Raw genomic sequence first — 22,111 nt, 5'->3', positions numbered from 1 at the left:
CTTGAGCACCCTAATAGCCTATGTGTGTTACCTGATCTACAGACATAAGCTTTTGCGACCAATGGGTTTTTGAAAGACAGTGAGAGAAAGTTAACACTTACATGTCTGAAAATCAGAAATAATGTTCCACTCCTTTAAGAACACCTAATTCAACAATTTTCAATGATAGTCAATACTAACATGGTTCTATACCAAAATCCACATGCACCTGACCTGGATAAAGTGGCTATGAATTCTAGTAACTCCAAGTGAATTTTTTGCCAAAAATTCTTGCTAAAGTAACATTTGAACATCTAATACCTTTCAAAGTGAAATGCTTGTTTTTGGCAGTGTATTTACTGCATCAATCTTTTTGCGGGCTGCAGTCATGAGGGCTTGGAGAAAGCCTTAGTTTCTGAACCTGTGTCTGGATTTAAGCGCTCACTGGAACAACTAACATTGAGAGAATGTCACCATTATTCTTAACTAGGGTGAAGTGAGTTTACCGTACCCCTTTCTGAAACAGGGGCTGCATACCTGTACTGAAGAAAAATTAGCAACTCTTATATATTAAATGATTACCACCCCTACCGCCTAAATAAAATATTTAAAATCCAGCTTGCTTGCTTTCTACGGGGTTGGCAAACTACAGCCTGCAAGCCAAATCCAGCCTGCAACCTGCTTTTATAAATAAAGTTTTACTGGAACAAAGCTATGCTTTCACGCATCATCTATGGCTGCTTTTGTGCTATAATGAGAGTTGAGAGTTGCAACAGAAACAATATGTAACCTGGAGTATGTCCTCTCTGGTCCTACAGAGAACGTTTGCTGCTGTTTGATCCTTCTTCTTTTTGACACACTTGTCTCTATAAAAGGGCTAAAGAGAGGAAGCTGCATATGGATTTCATTGGGAGTCCCACCATTTCCACCCTAGAAAAAGATAAGGATAAGAAGTCATATCTGTTCTTAGAAACCTTTCAGTGGGACAAAATTTTGCCCATTAAGTAAACCATGATTTTAAAAACAAGGCCTGCAGGATGCGGTGAGTGTGTGCTAAGAAGACCCTCTTCTCTTACTGGCATAGTAAAGGAGTCAGCCTTAGATTACAGGCAGACCCCCTTGGTTATCTATCCCCCAGAGCTCCCTACTCTATTACAATGTAAGACACATCAGCAGAGCTAAGGTCCAGACTGGCTGGAAAACTGAGATTCTACCTTGAGGCAGAGGTTAGATAATACCTAGATACTGAGTATTTTATTTCCCAGAATAGGAAGAGTGTGTGAAGCCCTGTGAACAGTACCCATCTCTCAGTATGCAGAAATTTTTCTCTAAATTAAAAAATAAAATTCAAGTATGGTATAGTCCAGAGACAGGAGGCATTCCCAAGTTGTCAGAATCCAAAAACAGACATCATAGAGTATTTCTTATTTCCATACACCTTCTAACTTGGTTATACCAAATTTGAACACAAAAATTCTTTCCAAATGCTCAGCATTTAGTTATATTGACAAATAATTCTTCACTATATTCATCCAAATAGACTATCCATTCTTAACCATTTAAAAATAGATTTCAACTGAGGAAGAAGTACAATAAATTTTATATAGTAAATAAACTTTATTTATCTTTTTCTCAGAGATGACACTGCCAATAGTCACAGATTTGCATACAATACAGTTATATACTGCCTATTCACAATTTACAGTAGTGTTTTTTCCTCTGAAAAATATAAGTACAAAAGCTAAGTAAACAATGAGGTACTGCCATTTGAGATTTATTATATGTCATAGCTTAAAGGACAGGTCTTTAGCAAATATTCAACAAATCAACCTGAATAAAATAGTCAATTAAATGCTCTAATTTATCAGAAAAAAATCCACTAAGTTTTACTTCAAAATGTATTGCACAAGTCTTTTTAAAAAATCACCCTAAAAATAAATAGGAAAGGTAAGCAGTTCTTTAAAAAGAATGGAAGAAAGGAATATTATGTAAGCCCATAAAAGCAGGTTAAGTCATTCAAAATTTCTTTTAAACAACAAAAAACTCTTCCCAAGAGAAAACTGAAGAAAAATCAATCACCATTTCTCCACTGATAAAATCTATTTTAAAGGCATCTGCAACATATCTGCGGGCCAGATTTCTCCTGGTCTTTTGGCTACATGAGGGGCCCTGAATCACAACCTCACTCTCAGAGTAGGAAGTGTGGACAGTTTCCAAGCAGCAGTCGCCCAGCGGCGCTCTTCTTCAAGATGAAGATCGAAGCCATGACTGCAAAAGAAAAAGGAAAAGAGAATGAAGAAGGTGGGGGTGGTGGAGGCTTTTAGGTTGACTTTTTGGGAGATTTGTTTATTCAAGTTTAAAATAAAATTCTATTCCATGGTCTAGAGATTGCAGTAAAGAAGCAGAAATAAGGCTGGCTGCAGTGGCTCATGCCTGTAATCCCAGCACTTTGAGAGGCTGAAATAGGAGAATCACTTGAGGCCAGGAGTTCGAGATCAGCCTGGTCAACAAAAAAAGACCCCATTCTTATTAAAAAAAAAAAAAAAAAAAAAAAAAAGGAGAAACAGTCTAAATATTAAATCTTAACGGTATCTTCTAAAAATTAACATTCTTGCAATGATGCAAACTAACATATAGTCAGCAATCCTGAAAAATAGCATTTCTAAGCGTAATTTGGAACTGCAACCATTCACCATATATTGAATGCTACCAGGCCATACAGGAACCCAGGAGTAAGCATGCTGACTTGGCGAATCCTGCAAAGATTGGACTGGAATTAAAGATGAGAGGCTGGATACAGTGACTCACGCCTGTAATCCCAGCACTTTGGGAGGCCAAGGCAGGCAGACCACTTGAGGCCAGGAGTTTGAGACCAGCCTGGCCAACATGGTGAAACCCTATCTCTACGAAAAATACAAAAAAAAATTAGCCAGGTGTGCCTGTAATCCCAGCTACTCAGGAGGCTGAGGCAGGAGAATCACTTGAACCTGGGAGGCAGGGGTTGCAGTGAGACAAGATCACACTAGGGCAACGGAGCAAGACTCTAACTCAAAAAAATACAAAAAATAAAGATGAGAAAGAGCTCTTCCCTTTTACCCAGTGTGTTGATTATTCTACATACTGCAATTCTCCCAACATGACACAAGAGAAAAAGATAAAACGGCATTTTGGTGTGAAAATTTATGTCTCATCTGGAATTAAGAAGCTTAATTAAAAAATTAAAAAATACCCTGGGCAACATAGTGAGATCCCATCACTACAAAAAAATAGAAAAATTAGGCAGGCATGACGGTGCATGCTTGTAGTCCCAGCTACTCAGGACGCTGAGACAGGAGGATCACTTGAGCCTGGGAAGTCAAGGCTGCAGTGAGCTGTGACTGCACCACTGCACTCCAGCCTGGGTAATACACCAAGACCTTGTCTCAAAAAATTAATTAAAAATGCTGGCTGGGCATGGTGGCTTACATCTATAATCCCAGCACTTTGGGAGGTCAGGGTGGGAGGACTGCTTGAGCCCAGGAGTTCAAGACCAGCCTGGGCAACATGGCAAGACCCTGTAGCTACAAAAAAAAAAATTTGTTTTTAAATAGCTGGGAGTGGTGGCGTGTGCCTGTGGTCCCAGCTACTCAGAAGGCTGAGGTGGGAGGATTTCTTGAGCCCAGGAGGTCAAGGCTGCAGTAAACTGTGTTCATGCCACTGCACTCTAGCCTGGTGTGGCCACATGCTGCAAAAAAAAAAAAAAAAACCACGACAAACCCAAAGTCTTCCTCATAATGTTTCTCAAATGAAAATGCTGGCCAGGCATGGTGGCTCATGCCTGTAATACCAACACTTTGGGAGGCCAAGGCGGATGGATCACCTGAGGTCAGGAAGGAGTTCAAGACCAGCCTGGCCAACAAGGTAAAACCCTGTCTCTACTAAAAACACAAAAAATTAGCTGGGTGTGGTGGCAGGCGCCTGTAATCCCAGCTATTGGGGAGGCTAAAGCAGGAGAATCGCTTGAACCAGGGAAGCTGAGGTTGCAGTGAGACGAGATGGCGCCACTGCACTCCAGCCAGGGCAACAAAAGTGAAAAGGGAAGAGCGGAGGGGTGGGAGGGAGAGGAGAGGAGGGAAGGGGAGGTGGAGGGGAGGGAAAAGGGGAAGGGGAGGGGGAGGGGAGAGAGGAGGGGAAGGGAGGGCTAAAAGCCAGCAGTCAGATCAATTATGAGTTTAAAATCCCATAAAAGTAAATTACCAAATAAGATTAATAGAGACAAACTTTGTATATATATTTAGTGGATAGGGGGAGTTTAGTCTTCTCAATTTGTAAATGAACACTGTGATTCACTACTCATAATGTACTACTAATAGTATATTATTTATAAAACTAGTTCAACAATCACACGGGTCCTAGGAACTAAAGAAGACATAAACAAGATCTTCTATTATATGTAAATTCCTTTGTCAGTTACTATTTTGAAGACTTAGCTTGATCTGCTATGGGAAGCAAAATTCAACATCAGTTTAACAATGCTGCACAATGTCAACGTCATGAAAGACAAAAAGTCTAGGAAAAGTTTTCTAGTTTAAAAGAGACTAGGAAAATATGACCACTAAATGCAATGAGAAATCTCTGAGTGGATCCTGGATTCTAAAATATTATGGAAGACTTATTTAGAAAACTGGAAAAAACTAAATATTATGTAGTAGATATTAGTATTAGCTAATGTTAAACTTCTTGAATGTAATAACTGTACTGTATGTAGGAAAATGTCCTTGTTCTTAAAGATATACGCTAAAGTACTTAGTTCATGTTTACAACTGTCAAATGCTTGCAAGCATGTCTGCAAGTAACTATCGAATGTTACAAATGAGGAATAATATATATGGAGAGACAACAAGAGTGAGAGCAAGTGAGAAAATCTGGCAAAACATTACCAGGTGAAGGATATGTGGGTGTTCATTGTACTATTTTTGTAAATCTTATGTCTGAAATGTTTCAAACGAAAAGTTGGCATGAACACAGTTCACTGTAGCCTTGACCTCCTGGGCTGAAATGTTTCAAACTGCAAGTTGAGGAGATAACTAATCAATTAATAAAAATGCTGCACAGTATACATTTCCAGTGACAAATGACAGCATTTAACTGCAGTAATATAACAAGTGCAATGCAGAATTTATAATATTATTTTTAAAAGGAAAACATTAGGACTTAATGGGTTAGCTATAGAATTTAGAATTTTTCAATGTTCACATTTATTATAAAAGTAACCTAATAAAACCATGCACTGTACTGCCAGCCGTTGTAATGTGGATGGCAAGATAATATAGTTCTGTATAATCACTAAGGCAAATCAAATAATACATATCAAAATCAAAAGGAGACTCAAATGTAGACATAAAGGACTTTTAAAGATAAAAGCTTAGAGGCTGAGGGAGGAAGGCCACTTGAGCCCTGGAGTTCAAGACCAGCCTAGGCAAGATGGCGAGACCCCGTCATCACAAAATAAAAATAAAAAAACAGACAGGCGACTTAAAGTCCCAGTTAGTTGCGAGGCTGAGGTGGTAGAATCCCTTGAGCCCAGGAGTTGAGGAGGCAGTGAACTACGATCACACGACTACACTCCAGCCTGGGTGATGAGGCTCTCTTCAAAAAAAAAAAAAGGTAAAATCTAAAAGTTTAAAAGAATAGAGAAACGCTGTATCTTGGCATTTTAAACCTTGATACTATTAGTCGGATATTAACAATCACAGAGAGTGTTTATTTTAATGATAGTGAAGCCCTATTAATTGTGATCTGTTTTTGATTTTGTGAAAATTCTAGCAAAGGCTGAGGTAAAGATGTGTACCAAATTTTTAGTGGGTACTAGATCAACCTAATAGCACGAATAATACGTAGAGCTAAGGGGAGAGGGTTTAAATGATGAAGACAGTCACCTGCGTTGAAATGTTTTGTGTGCCTCCATTTCACTGTAATATGTTAATCAGAAAGAATCATATTCAATTAAAGTAGGCTGCCTACGGGTCTCCTTAGGACAAATGTGTTGTCTGTGTTAAACTGTCTGATCTCAGGAAGTAATAAAACTATATTTTAAAATCAATCTTACTAGTTTTCATTATTTCTGACTAGCTTTGACTCTACTTAGGCTTTACAGTATTTTTAATTCTTACGGAATATACCACTTCACTTTTATCTAGAAAATGATTTTTCATTTCTCTCTCACAGTCATAATTTCAAAGATTATTCTTGGAAAATTAAAAACAAAAGGGAAGTAAGTTACATAAATACTTTTTTGGATTCTTTAACAAAACTTCGAAGAGCAATTTTCAAACTTTCAATTACCATTTAAAGAAATAAAATTTTCTAAAATTATATAACTCCTACCAGTGGTAGTAATTTTTATCTGTTATTGATCTGTATAACAGAATGAACAGAAAATACTTATATTAACCATAGCATAATCATATGTTCATTAAACAAGAGCAAAAGAATTCCAGCAAAATGGTTAGTATCATGCAACACATTTGATTTTTGCACAAAAAACACAAGACATTGTTCTTCACTCACCACATGCTAACTAAGCACAGACTGATGGTTTACTCAGAAGATACCACTGCGAGGTGAAGTAAACTACAAAGCCAGGAAGAAAAAAAGCTTATTGGGTTAGTTTTAAGACTTAATATAACACATAGATTATATGTGTATATGAAGTTCACAGGTTTACAGACTGCAGTTAAACTTTTCTCAAATCTCCCCGAATAGAGGGTATACAGGCAAGGAATAAGGAATCTGTAATACCTCCCCCCATATCCTAAGTAAATATAATATGTTTAGCTGAGATTGTACTTGCAAGTTTCATTTAAAGACTTAAGCAACATAATTAAAGGTGTACTGCATATTTTAAGTACATATTTACCAGCTAAATTATGGGGCGATTACTTGCTTTACAAAAAGGATTTCTTTAATAATTCCATGAAAATACACGTTAAAATCTGATTTACATAATCCTAATTTACCCTAAAAAGTTTTTGGGAAAACGATGATGAATTTGAAACACCATGTGTCTATATGTTGAATTCTCATTCCTAATGTGTCAATTTTATCACTGAACAACTCTTGTAATTCAACAATGTATCAGAAACAGTTTCAGGAATTGTGACCCAAATTGAAATTTCAATTTAAGAAAACTCAATCTCAAATGTAGGTTTTACTGTGGCAAATCTTAAATAAACTTTATGCCCCATTTTAAGATTGTCATAGTACAAAATGATTAATTACCTTCATGGTGATTTTAAATGGCAGCATTAAAAACAAAGATTGCTTCTAAAATCAAGAATCTTTTATTGGATAGTGTGGCCAACCTTAGGAACATCATTTTATTTCTCTTTCATATTTAATGCAAAGTTAGTAAAAAGCAGCAAACCAAAAGACAAGCTATAAAATAATATGTGCAACACACACAACACAATGAGGTTAAGAACCTATCTGGCAGAAGTATACAAAATTCATGTATATGGATGCTCCCTGTGTCTCTGCTTGTTAAGCGATGAAAATCTTGAAAACAATGTAAGTAAATGGAATGAGCAGGAAACAGGTGAACTAAACTGTAGGACATCCATATAATCATATAATCAGCCACTGAAAAGAATGAGACCAATTTGTAATAAGATGGAATAATATAAAAATATATTAAGTGAAAAAAGCAAGCCACTGCATACGCTAATTCTTATAAAATAAAGTAGGTGACAAAGGAGTAACTATAAATATATAATTATATGGCTTAGAAAACATGGAGATATTCCCCACGGTGTTCACAGAGATGATATTGCCAGAGCAGTAGCAGTTTGGAGGCTGAAGATCATGCGGGACTCCCTTTCTAGCTTTCTGGTTGATAATGTTTTTCCCAATGATCACATATTACCTTATTCTAACAATACCAGAATCAAAACCACTCTCAAGATAACAAATGTGTTTCACATGTGCAATATTTTCTACAATATGCCAGTTTTATTTTTATGTGTTTCCTGAACCCACCTTGCATGCACCTTCCGAGCCCATACAAAGGGAAAGGGTAAACCTCATGTGGGAATGGAAAACTTTTGTACATAGCAATGCTGAAAAGTTCTGATGATTTTATCAATTTGGAGGAAATTCTGAAAATTCCAACAGAGGAAGAAAATAAGACGTTAATGTAATAGAAGACTGGTCCAGGGCAAGGGCTGAGGAAGAACTATATACAACACCAAGGATCAGCGTGAAAGCAAAGCTGAAGGAGAGTCAACAAGAGAGCAATTGAAAAAGATGACTAGAGTGGACAGAGAACACAAACAAGTCAACTTTTTCCATCGAAGAAGAGAAATTTTCTTTAATGGAGTCATCAAGAAAACAGTGATGCCTGTTTATGTCACTATGTTTTGCTAGCACTCTAAAGAGAAAAATGTTTAAGAAAACTTATAAAGAGGGGTTTCCATATAACAAAGGTACTACCCAATTACAATTAACTTTCCTAATGAAATTATCTTAAAGAATATAATAATACTCTACTTAAAAAAAAAATGAGGGTGTACTTCCAGGACAGTTTTAGTCAATAAAAACACAAGCAATTAGATAAGCCAAGGACTTATATATTCACTCTTGCCCATTCTGTGTTACTCACATATCCAGCCTATTCTGGCCATCTAAACTAACTAAACCATCACAAAATGAAATAGCAAGGTATAGTAAACTAAAAATCGAGAGGAGGAAAAAAAGGCTGCTCTAGGAAAAGCAGAGATGTGTGCACTTGATATGTGCATTTCTGTTTTAACTTCTGCCTGCTGTTTAGAAGGCAATTCTTCTTCCCACTTGAAACAAATCCAAAACAAAATTTTATACTATACAAGGAAAGAAACCTTAGAGATAGTACAATCCAACCATCTCATTTTACCAATGAGGGTCAAAAATATGAAAATGGTTTGCTCTAAATCATATAGCAATCAAGCTGTTGAGATCTAGGCTCTCACCCCAGCAATACTGCATGTGGCTGACACTCTAAGGTACTGAACCTGGAGATGGGGGCATTTTGTGGGCTGGTGTCATCATGTGACTTGATTCTCCTACTAAGGTCTTTAATGGTTTTTCTTATATACGGTAATGATTAGTTTACCTTTCCAGTCTCTTTTTCCAGAAAAAACTAGTTCTACACATTGCTATAAGGAGGCTAAATAATCGTCGCCACCACCCATACATTATAACTCAGCACAGGCAACTGTACTCTGGTTCTCTGAAAATCCTAACAAGATTAAGTTAAACTTGTGAAGAAAAGAAGCTCCAAGAATTGCCTGAGTCTCCATAGCAAGTCAACAAAGGGCTAAGATTCCTTCTCTATACACCAAGACCGTCAAATAAACCAGACTATAATTATGCTCTATAATTAAACCTTACTTAACAGAGAGTGACTTCTCATCTATAAAATCTACTCTTGAGATTAGGGTAAACTCTGGAAACAGTAATAACTTGTATCCTGTAATGAGGTTTTTTAAATGAAGAGTATAAAACTCACTGAAGAGAGGGAAGTATAGTAAAGACGAGATATATTGAAAAGTACCTCACCAGTAGTCATGGAACGCTTTTGATCAGTGCCACAAAGTAAACATATAATCACCATGGTCAAAAAGCAAAGTTTTTGGAATGTATTCCTCTGATAATACTCAATAAATAACGCAAAACTAACATGGGCTGCACACTGTCAACATAAAGTGCAACCACACTCTTACAAGCATCCCAAATATTAATTTGACAGAGGAGGCAGCTCTGCAACATGTTTGAGGTTTGTTTTGGTTTTCTTATACCAGCTTTTCAGCCCTTAGGCAAAAATAACAAAACACTTAGGGTTGCTGATTTTTAATAGAAGTGAAACCATAGCTGCACATTTATAAAAACTTATAGAAAAGATCCATTTGAAGCACACATTAAAATTAATGTGATTAAATCATTTAAAAATAATTATTAAAGAATTCCTAAATTTTTGTTTTCTATACATTTCATCACGTGCACTTTTCTACTGGAAAAAGAGAAATCATTGTTCATGCCTGTGTTTTGTTCTAATGAGCTACAGCTCAATGAACAGTGGTATGAAATTGGCTGAAATGTCTTCAAAAGGCTTGTTCAAAGACAGTGATTCTTATTGCTCATTTTATGAATGATGGCAATTTCTGACAAAGGTAACTCTCGCTTCAACTTTCTACTCGTGAAACAATCATGAGTCACGTTATCAAGTATCAAGAATCTCCTTAAACTGACAAAAGTTGACTTAAATTGATTAATTTATATCATGTCATATTTTGGAGGCTTCCTCATTTTAAGTTCATCATAAAATTCCACAGTTCCTAAGCATCTTTTTTATTGTTTGAATAATATTACTTCGGCATATCTTTTTATTCATGTATGAATGGATGAACAGATATTACCCCTTCCTCCTAAAATTAAAAGTTTCACAAGGTCAGCAACCAATGTCTTCCATATCTTCTATTTTCCTATATTTCCCGTAACAATTAGAAGAGTCGATGACTGTTGACTGAACTTATTCATTAAGCAAAATATAATGAAGGATGAGACTTTGCTTAAAGGTGTAGTAGAAAAGTAGAACATTCTATCTGGGCAGGTCAGCCTCTGGGATAAAGGAAGATTCTTTCAGGAAGGATAAGTCAGCCACCATTTCATCCCTCCCTAGAATGAACACCACTGTGGTCAGGGAGAAACAGTCTGTTTTTCAAAGACTTTTTTCTTAAGTTAAACTTAACAAAAAGAAACCTTTTTGTCAGCTTTAAAAGAGTTTTACTGATTCACTATATATATTTACCAATTCAATTTTTCATCAAAGCAAATCAACCAAAGACTGCATGTGTATATGGAACGAAGGGGAATGTTTCCTATCACATTTGCTAAAGCAGTGACTTAGGATAAGTCTACACTATACACCAAATTCTGAGAAAATGCAGGAAAAGCACAGTGTGCCATATTCCAATATCAACATGATTAAGTGGCTATGGGAGAAGGAATAAAGGTAACTAAATAAAAGCCCTTTCATATCATTTAAAAATCTTTTCTTAAATTGGACCATAATGACAAAATTCTGTCAATAGGCTCAAACTGCATTAGAAATTTTTATCTTCACAAAGACAGTTATTTTACTCAGTAAAGGAAAAATTTCTACTCTGAATAAGGTATATACTTATAGAATTGTATGTTCATTATAATTTAAAACAGCATTCTCTCTATAGATGAACAGTATATATTACAGTGACATATCTCTTTATCAAAAATATTTATAACCAGAAATAACTAGAGCAATTCTTTTCAGGCTAATAAATACCAGGGAGTGGTGGTGGAGGGATTTTTACAAAAAACAATTAAATGCTAACCAAAATACTAGCAATTGCCTCAGAAAATAGACAATAAGTATATAATATAATACAACATACAATGAAGCATTGGGACAAAGGTCAGGGAATGCTAGGATAAAAACAGAGAAGGCCAAAAAGTGGTCAGAATGTGCCTGAGACACTGGGATCCCTTCAGGGCTGACCATGTGCAGAGGGTCAAAGGAACTTCATAAAAGGCTGTAACTGCAAGAGGTATTATTTAGCCAGGAAAGGAAAACACCCACATCTAGGACAGCCAGATTTCTGGTTGAGTTATATGAGTTAGAACCAGAACAAACCAGAACAAATAGGTGATCATGTAGAGAAGGAGATTTGGGTCTACAAGAATCAATAACTTTTCTAAGAAAACAATCTAGGATACAATGAGATGCTTCGGGACTTACTGACTTAGGGCTCTTTATTGGAGATGCTCAGACACACGCTAACCCACCATGAAGGAAAAGATGTTGGCTTGCTTTAGTGAGGAGGGAGAGAAGAAAAGCAGCACTGGAATCATGAAATAGGTAGAGAGACTGGGAGGAACAGGGTATTCATGGAGGGTTCCTCGGGATATCAACACAAGGAAAGGAAACAGAAAGAGAGTTGAAGGCAGGACCCAAACTTTTCAAGTTTCATACTCTGCCTAAAGTGGGTCTTATTAAATTACTGGCCCAGGGCAAAAATAAGTTTAGGATGGAGAATTTTGCATAATTTACAAAGTGTGTGTATCTTTCATTTTTCAATTATACTTGACTTCACACTATGTTTTTAAAAATAATTCAGGCCAGGTGCGGTGGCTCACGCCTGTAATCCCAGCACCTTGGGAAGCCGAAGCGGGTGGATCACGAGGTCAGGAGATCGATACCATTCTGACCAACATAGTGAAACCCCGTCTCTACCAAAAATACAAAAAATTAGCCAGGCATGGTGGTGCGTGCCTGTAGTCTCAGCTACTCAGGAGGCTACGGCAGGAGAATCACTTGAACCCAGGAGGCGGAGATTGCAGTGAGCTGAGTCGGCACCACTACACTCCAGCCTGACAACAGAGCGAGACTCCATCTCAGAAAATAAATAAATAAATGAAAATAAAAATTTAAAAAATAAAAATAATTCAGCAGTTTATCTGATTTCCCCTGTAAGATATCAAAAGCTCAAGAATGCTTAAATCCTTTGACCCAGAATTAATATATTTGGAAATCAACTGGAATGCAATAAAGGGCTGTAATATATAAAACATCTAACACCATGATACAATTTGGTTTCAAAAAAATTACTACTAGATATATGAGAACAAATATCTTTTCCATCCTTTCCATAAACAGCCCAAATTCTGGAAATCCCATATAGTATATATGGGTGTCGACCTCTTAGATGCTATTAAATTAGACTGCTCCTTTCCTTGAGGGCATCCATTCTCATTTACCCTTGGTTAAACTTCTAGTGTAAATTCACTCTCATTTTTCAGGCTGTGAAAAATTTGAAATCTTAAAATGTATTTTACTAACTCAAAAATCCTTATAAATGAGACAGAATATAAATAGATGGGATATGATCTTCTATCTAGAGGCTACTTCTAGAACTTACCATTAGCCGAGCATCTTCTCTTTCCAAAATTTTCTGAGTCTGATCATCAGGGAATTTCAGTACAGTGGTTATAACTTTTGCCATGGTCTACAAGAAAAACAAGAGATGATCAATAACAGACAGGGGAGCACATAAAGTCTCAACCCATTTTGACATGTTCTGCTGGTGGGATTCTTTAGCGCTCTCAATGAAAGCCACGAGCAAAGAAGTATGATGTGAAGGTATCAGTCAAGGAAGTAACACCCAACACTAGAATTTCAATTTAAAAGAACTCCTTACGATGTCTAGATTCATATTATTTTAATGAGACACATTTATAATAGCATGAAGCTATATAAAATTCTAATGTTCTTGGCCCCTTTATTAAAATAAAACTTTACTACATATTCATTTTAAAAGGCTTATTTGCAGAAATCTATCTATAAGCAAGTGATGTATTGCCAAAACATATGCTCTAAATAACCAGATTTTAAATACCCCCCATATTCAGCTTTAACTAAATCACATCATATATCTCATAAACACGGCTACTGCATGAACATGAACATGCTCAGTAGGTATTTTTCAAGACATGCAGCACATCAACCTAATAGAAATACAAATTACATTTTAAATAAACACAAGATGCTTTATTTGGTAGAAAACATGATGAATCAAAACATTACACATGGTGGCTTGCAAAACAAGATCATAAATTGTGCAGATCTAAATAAATATACCGTAAGTCAGACTGTCACCCATAAGCTCCTTGAAAATTCTCCTCAAAGGTTGAAACTCCCTATTTTGTATCAAGATGAGATGTTTTGAGGGAGACAGAGAGGAAAGAACATACCACATATGAAATAAGTAGGATAACAACTTCAGTGCTTACATACAAACTCAGATGGTAGTACTCTCCTTAAGATTCCTACAGTAGACGGGAGGGTAGCCCAGAAAACTGGCTCTAACATTCCCTGTTCATAGTTACATAGACTTTGGGTATGGGGAAGGGAAAAGGGTGGAAGTGATCTGGGAAGGTCATTATGGAAAAGATAATATAGTTAACCAAAAATTTTGGAGACTCATGTCATTAGCAAAAAAAAAGGATAATAATTATTTCCAGGAAAGAAAGGAACTAATTTTTTTAAAGCTCCTATTATATACTAAGTGTAGGCAAGACACTTTACATATTGCTAATAACTTATTTCTACTAAGAGATCAACTAATACTATTCTTCATTCACAAATCCCACACATGGCAAGATTTTAGTTTCAGACCTCTTCTTATTTTTCCCTTTTATCTTCTGCCATTTTGGTAATAAAAAAATATCAGTGCAGTCAGTTGTGGTGGCTTAAACCTGCAATCTCAACACTTTGGGAGGCTGAAGTGGGAGGATGGCTTGAGGCCTGAAGTTTGAGACTAGTCTGGGAAACACAGTGAGACCTCATCTCTACAAAAAATTTTAAGTATCAGCCAGGTGTTATGGCTCATGTCTGTATTACTAGCTACTTGGGCGAGGTGGGACAACTGCTTGAGCCCAGGAATTTGAGGTTGCAGTGAACTATGATAGCACCACTGCATGCCAGCCCAGGTGACAGGGACCCTGTATGAAAAAGTACAAGACAACAACAAATATCTATATATTTAAGACAACTCAGTACTTGGAAAATTCCAAAGGCATTTTACAAAAACCCTCATCACTTCAACTGTATTGCTTAGACAGAACAAAATCTTGTGTGTTAAGCCAAAATCTAGAAACCAAGTACAGGCATACCTCATTATACTACACTTCGCGTCATTGCGCTTCACCGAAACTGCTTTTTGGTTTTTGTTTTTTTTACAAATTGAAGGTGTATGGGAATCTTCTGTCAAGAGAGTCTATTGGTGCCATTTTTCTAGCATGTGATCATTTTATATCTCTGTCACATTTTGATAACATTTGCAGTATTTGAAACCTTGTCATTATTATGGTATCTGCTATTGCACTCTGTGATCTTCGACGTTATGATGGTCACTGTGTTGGGGCACCACACACCATGCCCATGTAAGACAGCAGATTTAATCCAAAAACACTGCTTGTGTTCTTAATGTTCCACTGACCAGTTGAGCCCCCATCTCTTTCCCTTTCCTAGGGCTTCTCTATTCCTTGGGTCACAATAATATTGAAATTAGGCCAATACATAACCCTACAGTGGTCTGTAAGTATTCAAGTAATAGGAAGAGTTGCATGCCTCTCGCTCTGAATCAAAAGCTAGAAATGATTAAGCTTAGTGAGAAAGGCATTTTGAAAGCCCAGAGAGCCTGAAGGCTAGGCCTCGTATGCCAGTTAGCCAAGTTGTAAATGTAAAAGAAAAGTTCTTGAAGGAAATTAAAAGTGCTACTCCAGTGAACCCATAAGTCAGAATGAAATAGCCTTATTTCATGTAGTGGTCTGGATTGAAGTTTGGAGAAAGTTTTAGTGGTCTAAAGAACAAACCAGCCATAATATTCTCTCAGCCAAACTCTAATCCAGAGCAAGGCCTTAACTCCCTTCAATTCCATGAAGGCTGAGGGAAGTGAGAAAGTAGTAGAAGAAAAGTTTAAAGCTAAAAATGATTGGTTCCTGAGATTTAAGGACAGAAGACATCTCCATACCATAAAAGTGCTAGGGAAAGCAGTGATATGGTTTGGCTGTGTCCCCACCCAAATCTCATCTTGAATTGTAGTTTCCATAATCCTCACGTTATGGGAATAATCCAGTGAGAGGTAACTGAATCATGGGCACAGTTACCCCCATGCTCCTATTCTTGTGATAGTGAGTGAATTCTCAGAAGATCTGATGGTTTTATAAGGAGCTGTTCTCCCCTCTGCTCAGCACTTCTTTCTGCTGTCCTATGAAGGAGGATATGTTTACATCCCCTTCCACCATGACTGTAAGTTTCATGAGGCCTTCCCCAGCCCTGCAGAAGTGTGAGTCAATTAAACCTCTTACCTTTATAAATTACCCATTCTCAAGTATGTCTTTATTAGCAGCATGAGAACAGACCAAATAAGCAGTAAGTGCTGATGGAGAAGGTACAGCAAATTATCCAGAAGATCTAGCTAAGATAACTGATGAAGATGGCTACACTAAACAACAGATTTTCAGTGTAGATGAAACAGCCTTCTATTTGAAGAAAATGCCATCTAAAACTTTCATAGCTAGAGGGGAGAAGTTCAAAAGCTTCCAAACTTTAATACATATGCTAGCTCTCTCATTAGGGGCTAGTGCAGCCTGTGATTTTGAGTTGAAGGCAACCCTCATTTACCATTCCAAAAATCCCAGGGCCCTTCAGAATTATGCTAACTCTACTCCACCTGTGCTCTAGAAATGAAATAAGGCCTACATGACAGCACACCTGTTTACAGCATGGTTTACTGAATATTTGAAGCCCACTGTTGAGACCTACTGCTTAGAAAAAAATTATTCCTTTCAATTATGACTGCCCATTGACAATGCACCTGGTCACCCAGAAGCTCTGACGGAGATGTGCAAGATTAAATTGTTTCAAGCCTGCTAACACAACACCCATTTTGCAGCCCATGGATCAAGAAGTAATTCTGACTTTCAAGTTTTCTTATTTAAGGAATGTATTTCATAAGGCTATAGTAGCCACAGGTAACGGTTTCTCTGACGACTATGGGCAAGGCGAAGAACTTCTGGAAAGGATTCACTGTTCTACATGCCATTAAGAACATTCATGATTCATAAGAAGAGATCAAAATGTCAATAGAAGTTTGGAAGAAGATTCCAACTTTCATGGATGACTCGGAGGGATTCAAGACTTTAATGGAAAAAGTTGCTGCAGATATAGTGGAGACAGCAAGAGAACAAGAATTAGAAGTGGAGTTTGAAAACATGACTGAATTGCTGCAATCTTATGACAAAACTCTAATGGATGAGGAGTTGCTTCTTGTGGATGAACAAAGAATTGGCTTCTTGAGATGGAATCTACTCCTGGTGAAGATGCTGTGAACATTGTTGAAATGACATCAAAGGATTTAGAATATTAAATAAACTTAGTTGACAAAGCCACAGCAGAGTTTGAGGAGACTAACTGCAATTTCGAAAGAACTTCTATGGTGGGTAAAATGTTACCAAACATGCTCATGAAAGGAAGTGTCAGGCCAGGTACAGTGGCTCATGCCTATAATCTCAGTGCTTTGGGAGCCCTAGGCAGGCAAATCACGAGGTCAGGAGTTTGTGGCCAGCCTGACCAACATGGAGAAACCCAGTCTCTCCTAAAAACAAAATTAGCTGGGTGTGGTGGTGGGTGTCTGTAACCCCAGCTACTTGGAGGCTGAGGCAGGAGAATCACTTGAACTCGGGAGGCAGAGGCTGTGGTGAGCCAAGATCTTGCCATTGCACTCCAGCCTCGGAAACAAGAATGAAACTGAGTCTCAAAAAAAAAAAAAAAAAGAGAGAAAGAAAGAAAGAAAGAAAGAAAGAGACAGAGAGATAGAGAAAGAAGAAAGAAGAAAGGAAGGAAGGAAGGGAGGGAGGGAGGGAGGAAAGAAAGGAAGGAAGCATCAATTGATGTGGCAAATGCCATTGTTGTCTTAGGAAAGTACCACGGACACCCCAACCTTCAGCAACCACCACTCTGATCAGTCAAGAGCCATCAACATCGAGGTAATATCCTCCACTAGCAAAAATATTATGACTGGAGGCTCAGATGTATGTTACCATTTTTTAGCAATAAAGTATTTTTAAATTAAGGTATATATTTTTTGAGACAAAATGTCTATTCAACACTTAACAGGCTACAGTATGGTATAAATGTAACTTTATATGCACTGGGAAACCAAAATAATTTGTGTGATTTGCTTTATTGTGATATTCCTTTTACTGCAGTGGTCTAGAACTGAATCCACAATACCTCCGAGGTACGCCTATAACTATGTGGCATGAAATGGCAAGAGAAGTATGAAGTAGTAACCATTTCAGTATTTTCCTTTTAATGGCACCCTGAAGCAGTTTCTGGTATAATATCTGCAAAGGTTTTTTTAGAAGTATCAAAAAATCTAAAATTCAAGGATTCACAATTATAGGAAGAATTTATCTAATATCAACACCATATAAGGCTCCAAGTACCAAAAAGTTCATTTATATTTAGGATGAAACAACATATACATGCATGCACAAGCATGTTTGGGGAAAAAAAAAGCCGTGGCTAGGTGTCTCTTCATATTTCTAGACAACATGAAATGGTAAACCCACCTCTAAATTCATCAGTGATCCAGAATCTGCAGCTCATTACCCAGTAAAGACTTAAAGCTTGTCCCTGGCTTGCCAGGAAACACTTTAATGAAGAAGCCCAGGCTCTTTGCCACACTTTGGAAAAGATATCACACTGTCTACTCTACATATAATATCCTCAGGCCCTGGGAAGTAAGGAAAAGTTCAAATGAGCCACCTGATTTAGAAGTGACCTCTCCTGCCAGGTAATCTTTAGGGAGAGGCATCTTCAATAAAGCTTAGAATGAGAAACACTTTATGTTGAAAAGGAGAACAGGCTGAATTTCAGGTTCAATATTAGCATGGAGGATCAAAACCCAAGAAAAAATATATGGACAGGAGGAAGGAAGGAAGGGAACTTACTTAGCTCCAAACTACAAGAAAGTATGTGCTATATACAGTCTTCTTTTACAAGTCATCTGCCTCATAAAATAAAGAACACTGTGTACAAAAGCAGATGAAGAAACACAGGTGAGAAGACACATGAAGCCTGCTAGACAAGAAACAACTGCAGATGGTAATCAAATCACAAAGGGCACAACATACTCTGACTTATTCTAAAACCGCAACCTGGTCTCCATTTCAGTTTTTTTGTTAATGTATAGAAGTTGAACAAACCCACAAAAGATGTGACTAAAAACAGCTCTGACGTTGTCAATCCCTACTTAAAACTTTTCAGGGATACCCCTTCCCAATACCTACAGGTAAATCTCTGAAAACATTCAAGGCCCTGCACACTCTGTGCAGTCTTAAGTGAAATCACCTCCCCTTCATAAATCCAGTGTTTTAGTTGGAAATGAACTCATACGCAATTTCCTGCCTGGAACCTTCTGTCCCAGCTACCCCTGCCACCATCTGGGCTCATCTATCAAAATCTAACATCCCCCATTAAATCCCAGTATACATACCACCTTCTCCATGATGTTCTACTTGATCTTCCCACAAATAAATATGAGGACTCTGTTTCTCTCTTACAGCACTACCTACATACAGCATCATATTATGGTTAAGTGAGAACAGTTCCCTTCCTTACTGCATGGTCAACACCTTAAAGTTAGAGATGTTATCAAATTTCATCTTTTTATCCACCACGGTGATAAAGTGCCATGCTCAGTAAATATGCAGCAACTTAAAACTGAATGTCTGCTACCGATTTCCCATTTACCTGTAAAATGTCATGGCAGAATGATAGACTGCTCTTCATTTTTAGAGCCAGAAAAAGAGAATCAATGCTGAAGATAAAGAGGAGAGTCAGCACTACTGCTTCACACAAATTCCCAGCCAGCTTATTAGATGGGGCTACCTGTGCCATGGACGTCCCTTTCAGCTACTTCCCAGGTCACACTCGTAAGATTAACTGCAGAACCCTGAAGCACAAGCTTACACTTGGCTGCACTGGTGCTGCCCCATAAGCCTCTTATGCTTATGCTTATGTTTATGCTTATGCTAGGTCTTTCTTCAGGGTAGTTAAGCTCTGTAGCTATCTCATCTCAGAGACATTCATAATCTTTGGAAGAAACTGGTTGAGGCAGTCTGTCTCTTCATTCCACAGATCAAGAGAAAGCTAAACAAATTATTTAGCAACAACCCTTGCATCATAGCTTTAGATTCACTTATGAACCAAGGTAGCTAAAGTTCTGAGAAGCTTTTTGTTTTTTAAAGATATGCCTCTCCTCCCACCCCCAATACAATAACAAGGTAACTTTATCTATCCCACCTCAAATACCCCCCACAGGGATATAATATACCCTGTATTTGAGGTAAGATAGATTATGTCCCATAAGGACATGAGAGAAAACTGTATTTCATTAGTTTTGTTTTTAAAAGATAAGAAGAATATTAGTTTTAGCTATCCTTGAACTTTTTGAAAAATGGCATTGAGGAAAAAAAAAAGACACTGAATTGGTGTGATTTAGTATCTCCCTTCTGTGATAAATGTTCACAATATTAGGTGTTACTTTAATTTGAAGACTAGTTGATATAATGAAATGTGATTTCTAAAGATATTAAGGATTCAAATGACTTCTAACCCACTCCTGGTATTTAGCTGAATCTCCAATCTATACATTTATAATATTCTTTTAAGATATTTCCATTTAAAATATTCACTTTTTAGGTTTTAAATATATTTGCCAAATCAGTGCTTGAATCTGCTTAGCATCCTATGACTCAGCAACTCTCACACACCCATACTTTAAAACACTGATTGCTTCAGAGCACAGAAAGTTCATTATCCCATTCTCAGCCAAGGCACACAGACAATTAAAATTCCATTAAGGGACAAAATGTCAAAAAAAAAAAAAACTGCTTTAAATGAAACATTTTGTTTGAGGAAAGGCTCATGAATTTCCCTAAAAGCATTTAATTCAATTCAATATATATTTACCAAATATCCAAAAGGGCTCTTTTAAAAACACTGCAAGGATACAAATAGGAATAAGACAAGACTCTACATTTAAGAACCCTACAATAAATGCAACATTCTAGAAAACAAATTAGCCAAGCATTATTACTTACATGGGGTAATTTTTAAATGATCAGTATTCCACAGGTGTAGAAATGATTTTCTGACAGAAACTAAAGTACAATCTTTCTGAACCTCTCTAGGCAGCCATTCTTAATTATGACTATTTCCAATATTACCCATTATATCCTAAAGTCTCCTTGAAAATGAATTCTAGTCTTCTAACTTAAAGATATGAAGAAGAAAAATAGCCACATGGTTCACAAATTATTCTTATGTTAATGAAATTGTAATGTTAGTGTTCAGTGTTACCCAACAGTATTTTAAAAATTAATATTTTATAAATGTAACAAATATAAGCAAGATCCACCAATTCACTTTTGTAAACTAAGAGCAATAAAATAATTATCTATTGCCAACTATTAGCATGTCTGATTTGCTAATAGTAAACATGAGGCATTTATATGTGTATTAAAAGTGGACACAACGTATTTCTTTTAAAATTAAACCACACACCGAATCACGACACGTGACTTATACCTTAGTCTCACGACCCATCATATACTCAAAAAGCACTTTTCGCAAATACTCAAACTCGGTAGGTTCTCCAAAGAGTGATACATCAGTATGATACAAATTTCCACCTGTCAAATAAAAAACAGATCAAATTGTAAAGACAAACCCAGGTAAACTACTTATTACTGATAAAAATTGATTTAAAAAACAACCAGTGGAACAAAGAGAGGCATTACTTTTATATAGGCACACTAAACATTCCAATTACTATTTTAGGCTTGGAAGAGAAAATAGGAATTCCTATAACAATTTTATTTCTCACATCTTTTTCTCTTCCTCCTCTTTCTTCCAGCCTTTTATTGTAATTGTTCATTACTTTGGGTTTAGAATTTAAATAACCATTTGTGTTCAGTGAAAACAAATAAAACTGTGTTATGTGTCAGTTACACACACCTAACGAGCAAAATCTTAACAAGTCAGATAATACAAAGTATTGGTGAGGATGTGAAACAATGGAGACTCTTGTCCACAGGAGGAATCTGATAACAAGCACTATATATGACAATTTGGCATTGCTTTTAAAACTCTGTATCATAGAAAACAAGCATATTATATGACACAGAAATTCAATTATTCGCAATATAACGTAGAGAAGCACTTCACATGTACAGTAGGAGTCAATGTTTATTTACACTGTTTATAAAACAAAACTGCAACAACTCAAATGTCCACCAACAGAATATGCTGTAACATAAAGATATAATGTATTATTATTAAATTCAGCATGGAAAATGGTCAAATTATAGCTTCACACATCAGAATGAATCTCAAAATGATAATGTTGGATAAAAAAAACTAAAGTTACATAGAACACATACAGTATGATGTCATTTCTATACAGCCCAAAACATATAAAACATTAAAATCAATTTTTTTAAAGGAACTAGT

The 22,111-nt window shown here is 36.7% G+C and overlaps 1 protein-coding gene across 5 annotated transcripts in view; it reads right to left on the bottom strand.

Moving 5' to 3' along the window:
* Positions 1-1,576: 1,576 nt before the first annotated feature.
* The window catches only part of GOLGA4 (golgin A4), a 113,204-nt gene continuing 92,669 nt past the window's right edge, over positions 1,577-22,111 (bottom strand). For 4 of the 5 annotated variants that reach the window (XM_032270177.1, XM_032270157.1, XM_032270168.1 and 1 more), the window contains 4 exons: positions 21,188-21,291; positions 12,948-13,034; positions 6,529-6,591; positions 1,577-2,247 (listed from right to left, as the gene is read on the bottom strand). In XM_032270177.1, the coding sequence (XP_032126068.1) occupies positions 6,562-6,591; positions 12,948-13,034; positions 21,188-21,291 (221 nt within the window). In that variant the 3' untranslated portion in view covers positions 1,577-2,247; positions 6,529-6,561. The remainder of the gene's footprint in view (positions 2,248-6,528; positions 6,592-12,947; positions 13,035-21,187; positions 21,292-22,111) is intronic. The other variant, XM_032270162.1, reaches the window with a different exon arrangement.

Source organism: Sapajus apella, unplaced genomic scaffold (assembly GCF_009761245.1).
Source record: "Sapajus apella isolate SASKATOON/1434 unplaced genomic scaffold, GSC_monkey_1.0 scaffold4, whole genome shotgun sequence".
Taxonomy (NCBI): domain Eukaryota; kingdom Metazoa; phylum Chordata; class Mammalia; order Primates; family Cebidae; genus Sapajus; species Sapajus apella.
This window is presented reverse-complemented; position numbering and strand designations above follow the sequence as displayed.